The 12512-nt window shown below is 41.0% G+C and overlaps 1 protein-coding gene across 5 annotated transcripts in view; it reads right to left on the reverse strand.

Annotated features, from left to right (window-relative positions):
* The window catches only part of RGS17 (regulator of G protein signaling 17), a 122390-nt gene that overhangs the window by 26524 nt on the left and 83354 nt on the right, over window positions 1–12512 (reverse strand). For all 5 annotated transcript variants that reach the window (XM_019488306.2, XM_059714189.1, XM_059714167.1 and 2 more), the window contains one exon: window positions 11739–11882. In XM_019488306.2, the coding sequence (XP_019343851.1) occupies window positions 11739–11857 (119 nt within the window). In that variant the 5' untranslated portion in view covers window positions 11858–11882. The remainder of the gene's footprint in view (window positions 1–11738; window positions 11883–12512) is intronic.

Consider the following 12512-nt stretch of genomic DNA (forward strand, 5'->3'; position numbering starts at 1 on the left):
TTTTAATGTATGGCATTATTGTCCTAAGGCAGAAAGAACTAGAACAAAATAATAAGGGAATAACAGTATTTACCCTCTCTCCCCCCCAATCCCAGGTCACTTTCAGGAGTTAAAATCTAGACTGAATTTAGTAAGAGAAAATATACAGGAGTTAGAGTGCTGTTCTGCCAGATACAGATAAAAATCAGAATTTGTGTGAAAGATGCCACTGTCCTTTGTGCTGGACAAAGATTATCATGTGGCTAAAACTAAATTATGGAGATTTGTATTTAATAAGTTGATGCAGGCAGGCAGCCAGCTGGGAGGTAGCCAAAAGGCACCAAGAGGCTATAATCAATCTACTTGGCAATGGCCACACACATAATTATGAACTGCTTAGCTATCATTTTAGAAAAATTAAGCTACCTGTGGCCACATTTTCATAAAAGCCTGAGACATATTTGGTTTACCCAAAGATGAGGTACAAACAACAACATCATCTGGGGTCTTTAGAAGAAATCAGTATGGATGCAAGTCTAGTTTACACATTCAAACACATTTTTAATAGAAAATCTAGGAATTTAATGCTGATCCTACAAGTCTTCACCCATGTAAGTAAATTTCTCCGCAGTTCATGTAAGGCAAGGGTGAGCAAAATAGTAGATCTGATTGGTGGCTGGACTCCAATTCCCAGCATCCCTTGCCTTTGTTGTTCCAGGAGGTCTCTATGGAGACCCCAGGAGTGGCAGGCCTATGACAGCACAGAGCCAGGGACTCCATGGAGACCAGTCCAAGTGGTGCACTGGCTGGGCATGTGGCTGGGCAGGGAGCTGCTCCAGGGCTGGGGTTGGGATCTTGTGGCAGTGACAGCATGGGCCAGAGCCAGGGCACAGCCACGATCTGCTGCCCCTGGGCCATGCAGGCAGTGGACTGTGGCTTGGCTTCCTCTGGCTCACACTGTCACCACTGCAAGATCCTGGCCCAGCCCTGGAGCAGCTCTCTGCCAGTGCACCACTTGGGCTGACCTCCATGGACACCTGCCAGAGTGACGCAAGCAGAGGCTGCTGGGGAGTGGAGTCTGCCATAGGCCCAATCCGGCCCATGGACCGGACTTTGTCTACCTCTGATGTAAGTTCTTAGAAGGTTGTCATGCCAAAGATTTTGAATAAAAGCTAAAAATGCTCTAACATTTCAAAGCTCCCCAAAATCGTAAGTGGGGAAAGGAATGTGTAGTCACAGGCCCCAAAGGCCACCCTAGGTATTCATTTTTAAACTTTGGCATTTCTTGACTTTCCAGCTTGTAACTGCTCAACCTAAACATTAAATTGCATCTTTTATATAACTCACAAACTGTCAAGTAAAAACTATATAAAGCATAAAAGATACAGTTCAGCTTTTCAAACAACCAGAACATGGGGACCTGTTTTTTTAGCAATTTCCCCTGTGGCATTTCCCCGCCTCGTCTCATTTAGTAGATTGTAGCATAGCATGACTGAATTTTTCTCCTTCTCCATATTCTTGTTTGAAGAGCATACAGCTCAGACAGAGCGGATAAAACAGACAGAGGGGCACTTGTGCACACTGAGAATGCGCTTCCAGCTGAAAAGCTTGGCTTCTGTTCAATATGCAGTAATAGCAAATACAGGAAGACTTCTAGCAGTCATCTGCACCCCGGGGCATGCCCCAAATCCTGTGGGCTAGGGGAAACTCTAGGAGGTAATTATCGACTTTGATTTTCGCTAATATAGCAGAGGCTATTTCATGGGCATTTTCTCCAGAGCTGCTGTGTTGCTAACTGAGCTGGGCAAACCTCTCTGGAGGATTTGCCAATTGAAATAATTTTGTTTTGAATATGAAAAAAAAATCCCCACAAAACCAAATTTCTGAAATTTTTTTTCCAGATTAAAACAAACAAATGGCCAGTTATGAACATGTTCAAAAAGACATGTAACTACAATCATTTCTACACACCTACAACATTCAACTCTATTGCTCTTAGTTTAAAATGCATTAGATCCAAAAATCTAAAATTCAGACAAGAGAAGTCTGTCTACAAGAGAATTTTGTATTTATTCACCTCATTTTAAAACAGTGAGCTAGACCCTGTAGAGCTTCCTGACAAGATTTTTACAAAACTTGAGAAGATGGACAGGAAAACAGCAGGATGGGAAAGTTTCTGATAAACTACATTTACTGGCCCCATGGGATAAATCTGATAATATTACTCAGTCAAAGGTTCATGTGTCAATGCATGCTACATTACCACATCACCTATTTGCGAACAGATCTTCCAGTTCATTTCTCCTTCAGATCTTCCTATGTATTCAAACATCACATATTAGCAGAACAAATAGCCTTTAAAAAACTACCCATTAGCTGGCTGCTTGTAAGCAAAATATCATTTCAGGCCTGTTGCAAGCCCAGTTCTTCTGATCTGTCTGCACACATACAGTTTCTAATTTATAGACATTTAAGGTAAGAGTTTAAATCTTTTTCAAGAGATTTGCAATTAGCATGATCATGTTTAGAGGACAATTTGAGTTAAATAGTGTGGCTTGGGAGCTATTTGAAGCAACTTAGTAAGTTTTAACAGTTCAGAAATACTTTTGTTTTCCAGGAGTTAAGGTGGGAGATTCTTTTCAGCTCAGTGAAGATAAGCATGAGCTTTAGGGCATATGAAAACAAACAAGTAATTTATTCTCGCAGCCTTTCAAAAAGACCAGGCTTATTTAATATGTCTCCTTCCCACTTCTTATGTCACCAGTTTAATATATCAGCACTGGAGCACAGCATTTTAAGTATATATATGGCATTCCAAGGTAAATGGAAGCCACCAGTCTTGGCAATACTCTAAAACAGAGGTTAACAATGTTTTCTGGGAATGGGGTCTAATGGCCCAGCTCAGGTCAGCTCAGGTCTAGTTGGGTTGGCACTGGCACCCAGTGGCCTATAGCGTGGCACAGACAAATCTCCTCACCACTCAGTCACCTGGTTGACCAGCTTCCTGGCTTTGCACGGTAGAGCGCATGAGAAGCCCCCTGTTGCTAAACACGTTTCAAGCCTCAGCTCCACAGGCCAGATACATTGGCTCCATGAGTCAGATGTGGCTCATGGGCTGTAAATTGATAACTGCTGCTCTAAAAAAAGGGACTGTCCCAAACTTTGGTCTTCTTTCAGAATTCGACTAGTACTGAGGAAAAAATGGTACTGTGCAGCTAGTGAAGTGTATCACAATATAAAACTGTAAGTCTTCCTGTTTCTTGAAGTAGTTTCACAATTAGCACTTGTGGAAGAAAAACACATTTTTGATTAATTTGCATTATACAGATATACTGGTTTCTATGCAATATTCAGATTGAAAGATACTAAAACGTTCAGAAACTTTTGGAGGACTCGCCCACTTCCCTAGAGGTTAGGGACTAGCAAGCTTGATCGCCAGGTCCTGCTTAGCCTGAGGGTATTTGAGTCCATATCTCTCAGTTTCCAGGAGAGTGCCTGGAATGACAAAACTACAAGCGTGTCATTTTGAAGCTGGGCCACTGGATAGAGTGCAAGAGTCAGGGGCCAGAAAGTGAACACATAGTAGGGTGCTGGATTCTGTAGTCCAGAATGGAGGGCACTACTCTGGAAGGGAGGGAATCCTGCATTCTGGTGTCTGTACCCAATGTTATTTATGCATTGTGCATTACATAATCATAGGACAAAATGAAAATGCCTTATTGGGAACAGTAGCGAGAACTTAAGTCTTCCACTGCCTGGGCTGATGTCCTGACCACTAGGCTACTGGACAAAATGTAAGAACAAGGAGTGCCTCCTTCATGCATTTTGGATTCTGAGATAATGGAAGCATATACTATAAAACTTCGAGTCAAATGCATGAGAGGTGGAAGATCATACACTTTCCAAATGAGTACCTGTGGGCAACTTTTTGCTCTGTGTGTGTTCTGGGCTGCCCATTAACAAAGTGGGATTGCTATTCACTTTTCAAGGTAGACTAGTGTAGCTTTCCTGAAGCAAGACACTTTTTGGTGGGAAGTGGACATGGAGATTTAGATATCTAGTAGGCAAAGTAGGATCTAGGCCTTAGTCTTCTCCCAGGAAGAATAAAACAAAAAAAGTTTTAGTTTTTCGTCTCAAATGTAAAACGCATTTTCTGTATATCCTAGAAATTTACTGCTTTAACTTGAGTAACTGTGGCCTCCTACCATGGAATTTTAATGGGATTTTTCTGAGTCTATGTCATTACTACAGGCCTGTATTCTTTCTTAGGCATGTTTCATACCTTAGAATAGGTTAGATTTCAAGGTGCCATTATCTTATTCTTTATGCTAACAACTCACTCAACAATCCATCTATCCTCATGTCAATTTAAATTCTTCTTTCAAAAGAATATTGTTTTTGATATTCAGTTGTATACAGTAGTTTCAAGCTATGCCCCTACATTCTTGATATTGGCAAAGGGTATTCTGAAAATAATTCTGTAGTGTTGTCAACAGATTTAAAGGCACTTTTAGTTTAGGACCTAAATAAATAGATATAACACCCTTTTGAAGACTGATGAAGGAACATGAGCTTCACTGCCAGCTATTTGGAGTTGGCTTTTGACAAGTGACCTTAGTGATTTCACTGGGTGCATCTACACATGCACTTTAGTGCACATTAGCCTATTTAATGTGCATTAAACCATCACAAAAAAACCACGCACTTTCGCTAATGCACCTTTTTCTGGTACCTAACAATGGAGGTACTAAATTTAATGCACGTTAGCAAAAGTACATTAATGAATATGTAGACACACCCAGTGCTATTTACATGATGTCCAATTCTTGTTTACCTTTTGTTTTGCATAGCTTCCTTCAGTTCTTTTGCCCATATGTAAATGGCTACAGAAGAAAAGTAGGACTTTTTATTGTCATCCCCCTGTATTCCTTAGATTTAGCTTCAGTCTTGTTAGAGCTGTCAGAATGGGAAGAGACCATGTTATCTTATATATGTTATTCAAAGTTACTGTAAAATTTCTGGTTTAGATTTTTATATTTGGGGTAGATGCCAATCCTGAGCTTAATGGATTTATTTCCATATTAAATTAACTTGGACCCAACTGTTTTTACACAACAAAAGCTTAGTTATTTCAAAATGGTTGCAAACAACTGTTATATATTTGAACATAGACCTCTTTTTTCCATCCTTAGAGATACAGAATGAATCCCTACATTGGTCTCAGACAGAAAGGAACATTAAAGACAACCACCACACAATTTAATACAAACAGTCCTGAACAAGAGAGGCCCAACACTTAATTATAGATGACATACTGCAATTTGGAACAGAGGTACATTGCCAGAGTTAAGCATGAACGTCTATATAACACCTGCATATAATATGGTGAAATTCAACTGAGGATGCCCCCCTGTCATCTTCATTCACACATTAAAAAAAACAAACTTACTGGGTTGAGAAATAATATATTGGTTACTTGCAATAAGAGAAATGCATGCTTCTTAATTCATTTTGTTATTTTTCTTTAATTTTTTTGGTGAACTAAATACCAAACCTTCTGAGATGTCAAATGATCACTACCTACAGATACTTTAACCAGGAACCAGAATATTATATTTGGATAGGAATTTCTGTTGATTAGATTTTAAATATTTAAGTTTCTTGTATATTTCACTGTTGAATACAGTAAGAAGGATTTTCAAAGCTTCCTTTTACTTATTAAGCAACACCGTAAATCCACATGACCCATTTCAGTTTTAAGTTTGGTCACAGGCTTATTTTGAGGCCATCCACATTCTAGTTTTGTTTTTTTTGTTCTAGGGCCTAGGCTCTTAAGTTAATGTACCTTAGTGTAAGCATATAAATAAAAAAATACTCCTACTGAACTATTGTGGCTCTGACACTTCTACTAATTAAATCACATATGATCTGCAGTGTGAAAAGGGCTTGGATCTTCTGGCTGTCTAGCTTTTTTATAGCAACTCAGCGATTTTTTAAAATTTTGCCCAGCTGTGCTGTGGTGGCAGAAAGTCCACCAATGGTAGGAGCGCAGCCTTGCAAGACACTTTGAGTCACTGGAGCTGAACTGCTGAGGGATGGGGGCAGGGTGGGAGGGAGACTGGAGTTATCTGCAGAGTGGGTGCGCCAGAATGGCAGCCAGCTTCATTGATTTAGTGCATCCCTACAGCAGCCCCAGAGGCATCTTCAGTCTTCTGTTCCCTGGTGGAGGTGTACTCCATTTGCTTTTTCCTATGGACTGGGGACCTCCTCCCAATAGGATTGAATCTAGATGATTTTTTAACAAGGCTTAGTCACAGACCTCCTTCCAAGATCTCCTTCCTGCAGCAGATTAAGGGTGGATACGAATAAGTAGAAGTCTACTGAACTTGAGGAGGTAGTTGGTTGATTTCATGGGCAGACCATGGCCTGGCAACCATTTTCATGGATGGAGTGTGGTGGCCCCCCCTATGTCTCTGATTGGCTGAGGGGCCTTGGTGGCTCCGCCCTCTGCCACTGATTGGTGAAGAGGGCTATTCATCATACAGCCCTGCCCTCACCACTGACTGGTGGGAAAGGGCAGAGCCACATGACAAGCAGATCTCTCAGCCAGTCAGTGGCAAGGAGCTGGGGCAGTAGCCATCTAGCCTGCAACCCTTCACCCCTGGCAGGCTGCATGGCCAGGCGATAGTGGCCATGAAGACTGCTGGCTCCCACTGATGAGTCAGCATTTTATTTTTAGTATTTTTTCCCTCTGGGGATTTCATGGAAATTGCCCAATTTCATGATTTCCGTGAAATCTGCAAAATCACAATTTGAGTAGGTCCCTAAGAATACGGCTCATATCATCCAAAATTCTCTCTATTTGAATACTGGCTCTTCAACATGGAGCTCTGACTTTATTAATTTATTTAGCACTCAAATTTGCCAGTCTGCTGGAGAGATCAAAGAGAGCCGCACTCCTGGTTCCAGAAAAAAAGGAAAAAATCTGTCTGTACCTATCTGACTATGGGGTAAAATTCCTTCCTAATCCCAAATGTGGTGATCAAAAATAACGATCAGAGATCACAAAAGTTAAAGCTGCTAGAGTCCTATTTAGGCCACCTGAGCTAGAGTTGTATTTCCTTCTGGTCATCTAAGGGACAGTTTTTAGCCACATAAATGGTAGTTTTGGTGTTTACATGCCAGTAGGAATTCATTTTCCACAAACGTGTAACCCTGAATGCAGAGGCAACTGTGCACATGCGTACTTGAGCATGAGTCCTGGAAGATAAATGGAGGACAACTCCCCCTCATATTTTAGCCCTAGTAAATGAATGGTTAGTTCACATGCCTAGGAAGATGAAGACTCTAGGTACACCATTGCCTAGATTGGGTTTGAACATGCTGATTTCCTAGCACAGTGCTTAAACCACCATGCCACAGGTCAGGTATTACACTGTCCTATCTCCAGCATTTCTTTTCAAAATGAATCATTGTGCCTTGCATTTAATAGTCTTTTCATAAAATTGAGGGTACTGTAGTGGAGAAATATCTGCTGAACTAGGAGCAAGGCTCCAAGGTAGAGCCCCAGTCCTATTCTCTTTCATAGCAGTAGCCAGCTTACTGAGCCAGGAACTCTCTGGTTTGCTTGTGTCCTCCTCTTACATACTTCTCACAAACCTCCCTCCCTTTGCTACCCAAGGAGGCAGCTTCATAAGAAAAACTGGAGAAAGGCCTGGATAATGCCAGACCTGATTGTTAGGCTACAGAGCTTGGAAGTCGAAGAGCAGCAGCTTTAACACCCTCTCTAAGTGGGGCTTAGAACCTGGGTTTCCCGCTTCACAGAGAAGTCCCCTGATCACTCAGACAAAACGGGGGCTAAAAATTGGGAAGTTCACTTTTTTACTCCATTTAACGCCTGCTAGTCCTGGATCTGGGGCCACCTGCATTTTCAGGACATGGATGCAAGTATGCATCCAAAAAGGTGTGCTATTTGTATGTTAGTACCAAAACTGACACTTGGGGTGTGTGTAGATAAAATGGAAGCCCTAAATTGAAGTGGTGGGTTTTTAAAAACACCACTTCAATTTAAGGCCAAGTAACCATGTGTCATGCTCACACCCGTGCACTTATCTGCTTCTCTGGTGGCAGGGAGGGGAGGGGAGGGCAAGCTGCTGGTGGGTGGAGCAGTCCCTGGGCTGTGGGGGGGAGGCTGGTGCTTCCATCCGTGGCAGTGGCTGTTCCCCCCCAGATGGCACCCGCCCACAGGCACCCGACTTGTGTGGTCTCAGAGGGCACCACAGCCACAGAGGGAAGCACCGGGACCCCACGCAGGAAAAAAAAAGAAAAAGACTGCCGCTTTTTTATTTCTTGGGCACAGCCTGCCTTCCCGGGCTGCTGCCAGGCTGCCTGCACAGGCTTGCTGCAGAGCCCCTGAGCTGCACAGAGCCCAGTGCTTTGCTCCATGGCCAGAAGGCAGCAAACTAAAACTTCTCAGAGGATTTTTAGTTTGCTGCGCCCCAAATCATTCAAGGCGCATTACGCTGCTGAATTTGCTACAGCAGCTGGAATCACTGTGCAATACGCCACTGATGCATGCAAACACCAAACACCAACATCATTAAGAGGTGCAAAAGCATTTAACCCACTTTAAAGTGTCATGCACACATGCCCATCATTTCATCTATACACAGCCGTAAATGCTGAAAAAACTGCCACTTAAATGACTACAGAGAAACAGGATTCCACCACCGGGTCCATTTAGCTACAAGTTCAGGTTTTTTTTACATTATATTCATCAGATTTTTGTCCAATTCAGTGTTAAGATCACTAGCAATGCATTTCTACCATGTTCCTTTGCCAAGCATACTAAACTTTTAAAAAATAGAAAATAGGCTTAGTTGGACAGGGTTTTTCCCCACTTAATTAAGTGTATACTACTATAAAAAAATCTGGGACATTATCTGCAATAAATATTGTTTCTAAAATAGCTGACAGTAAACCCACCATTTTAACAGTACCTACTCATAGCTAGATTGAATATGATCAAGTTGTACAAATAGATGGGCACTGGTAACCACCCTGGAAGTTATCCAAAGGAAACTTAACTCTTCAGAACTGGATTTTCCAAATATGTATCATGGAGCATTAGTATTCATGAAAATAAGATCTGTTGCCTTTAAGTATCATAAGTAAATTTGATATTTAACAGCATCAAGACTCTTTACACAAGGGAGATGAGAGCAGAGGTAGAAGAGTCCTCTAAGGGTGCATCCCCATGAGCGCACACTCTGGCTACCACCCAGGCTCCAAGTGGTTGGCTTGGCGCTGCTGCTGTCCTGGGGAGATTCCAAAGGACCCAGGTAAGGCTGCTGAGGCCAGCCCAGGTGCTGGCCCCAGCCTCCCCTACTCTACCCAGGACAATTTCCTGTGCACCAGAGTGCACATGCAAGGGTGTCCTGGGGGACAAATAGCAGTGGCACAAATATGTGCCGCTGCTATTTGTCTTACAGGGAACATGCCCCCCCTGCATGTATGTGCTTGTGGGGGCATGCTCTAAATTTTCACATTTAAGTTGCTTTCACATGTGGGCTATGTAGAATGAGCTTATAGAACGGGGGCAAAGTAGTGTTGTTACAACATGTCCCTCTCATTCTTCCTTTTTCCCAGGGATCCTTTACCTGCATGAGAAATGGAAACCTAACCTCATGGGTGTTCTAGTCTGTTACTCCTCCTACCTCAGAGAGAAAGATGTGGCATGGCTGAGGCTTGGAAAAGGCTATGCCATTATGACATTTAGTACATTTGTGACAGTATTAAGATGTGGGAAAGGGATCAAATGGAGCAAATGCATACAGAACAGACAAGGTTCTTTGAATAAATGTGTTATCTTTTACTAGACCAACTAAATAGTTGGAAAAATTGTTCTTTATAGATTTTTGGGCACAAACATCCTTCTTTAGGCATGGGGAGAATCTACTGTTGTTTTGCGTTCTCTTGGATGAAATAGAAGCCTAAATACAAAATGCAGGTCTGTGAAAATGCAAATGCATGACAGGGAGGATCAGGGGGACAATAGGTGTGAGATAGGTAGGTGGGGTGTGGGTAAAGGGGGACTGTTGACCTGGTGACAGAATGTAGCTGGTAAAATGTAGAGAGGTTACCTGGGGTCATCAGATGGCAGGTAAGTTATAATGTGCCATAAATCCAATGTCTGTGTTTAGTCTATGATTTTTTTATATCCAGTAGATTTATAAAGTGAAGCTTGTAGGCTCATCTACAAAAGGTGTTTTGTAAATTCCCTTCGAGGATTAGAAATTCCCTTTGAGGATTAGAATGAATGGTGTGTGATTTATGGGGATTTTCTTTTTGTACTGCAGCAATTCTTCATGTGGCATCCAGGTAGCTCGTTCAAAAGTATGATCTCTCTCTCTAGAGGAGTGTCCTTGTTGATTGAAAGCCCTTTTGAGATTTGTGAGGTGACTATCATGGGTGTTCTCTTCAGTGCAAATTCGGTGGTATCAGAGGGCTTGGCTCTATATTACAGTTTTCTTGGTGTGTTTAGGGTGATTGCTGATTCTGTGCAGAGACGTATATTGGTGGGCTTCTTGTATATGGTGGCCTGTATTTTGCCATTCTGGATAGTGATCATAGTGTCTAAAAAGGAAGCATTGGTGCTGGAGTATTCAAGAGATAGCCTGATGGAGGGGTGATGATTATTGAATTTGTGATGGAAATCAATCAGATCTTATTTTGATCTCTGATCCTTACTGCCATGATTTGCATATTGTCTTCTATTCCATCCAGGAGAACACAAAACAGCAGCAGACTCTCCTTATGCCTAAAGAAGGGTTTCTGTGCCCAAAAGCTTGGAAAGGACACTTTTTCCAACTAATTAGTTGGTCTAATAAAAGATATCTCATTTACCCAAAAAGCTTATCTGCTTATGTCCTTAGATCAACATGGCTACAACCAACACCCTTGTATACAGAACAGACACTCCAGAGAGATTCCATCAATTATACCTTTACCATTTAATAAACATGCATGAACCTTGAGCAATTCTGCAAAATGAGTAATTCATGTTTCAATAGCAGTATTTTATGCCTAAAGTGAAATATGTAGGCCTGCATAATATGGCAATGGGGACTCTGACATGAGTTTAATGAAATGAAGAAGATTCTTTTGAAAAAGAATCTTATAGATTTAAGACTCAATCTCCCTTGTCCAATTCTTTATTTAGAAAGAGAAAAATGGCAATATGTGCTGTTCTCCACTAAAGTGGTGCTTTGCCAATTGTAAAAGTCAAATTCCAATATCATCTTTTGATCTTAGACTACAGAATAGAGTAATGATACAGCAACAAAATAGCAAAAGTTAGTACTTTAGAGTTCCCATTTCTGATTGGCCTCTTCCTCACTGAAGGTAGAGCTAATGAGTTTTGAAACATTTTTTGTGGATTAGAGAAAAATAAATGCTAAACAACATAAACAGAAAAAGTGTCTTGACTGTAAAATTTCAGTTTTCCAATCTCAGGTTTCTTTACCTAGATATCTTTAGGTTTAGATCAGTTATTTCCATTGTTACAACTTTTTCCTTCTATAATACAAGTCCAGGAAAAGGAAAGAATAATTTAGTAAAATTCTTAGGTAGGAAAAAATAAGTTCTGATTTTTGGCAGCATGGTTTTGAGAGAAGTTCATTTGTTCCCAGCAGCTGGCAGTTTTCGCTCTCAGTGTTTACCTGTGTTAGATGTGGAACCAAAAAGACCGCATGACATACCATGAGCAGCTGCAACAACAGCACCAACAAAAGCAACATGTGTTGTTGGGCCTTTGGTTTCCAGGTGCTTGAGACACAGCAGATGTTCCTTCATTTTGTGACTGCTGCCTTTTTCTCATTTCAGCTACTTCAGTACCCAAGTGGCTATAAGAACACAGACATAAGAGATTTATAGAATTACTACACTCAAACATGAAGTACAATCACATTTTCTACATTCTTTATGTTGAAACTCAAAAACATTTAGCCACAAAGACACATGATCATGATTCTATCTATACTTCTATTGTGATAAAAACAGTTTGATAAAGTACTGCATATCAGTGACATTCTTATGCTCCCACTGTCTTAAAGTCACATCTTTTCTTATCACTTTGACTGGAATAAAAAAAATGCTTGCTAGCTTTGTGACACGGGGACATACCTCAGAACTTGCATAGCACTTGGTAGGGCTTAAGATATCACTTACAATGAAACTATCACAATCTTTTATTTTCACTGAAAATCGTAAGACAGTAATTCACATAAAACATGAGCCTGAGTTTTATTTTTGTTACTTCAAATCAGTACTAACTTCACTAGTCAGAGATGGATGCTAAAATTGATGTAAGTAAAAATTCACTGTCAGAGAAAATAATTATTATCATTATCATAACTTAAGGTTCATCCCCCGGACAGCTATTCTTTGTGAATTCAAAGAGCCGTAAATGATTTTCCTTCTCAAGTTTTGGAACTACCCTGGATTTAAAAAGTTTTTCCACCCCTCATCAAACA

This window comes from Alligator mississippiensis, chromosome 1, assembly GCF_030867095.1.
Source record: "Alligator mississippiensis isolate rAllMis1 chromosome 1, rAllMis1, whole genome shotgun sequence".
Classification (NCBI taxonomy): Eukaryota; Metazoa; Chordata; order Crocodylia; family Alligatoridae; genus Alligator; species Alligator mississippiensis.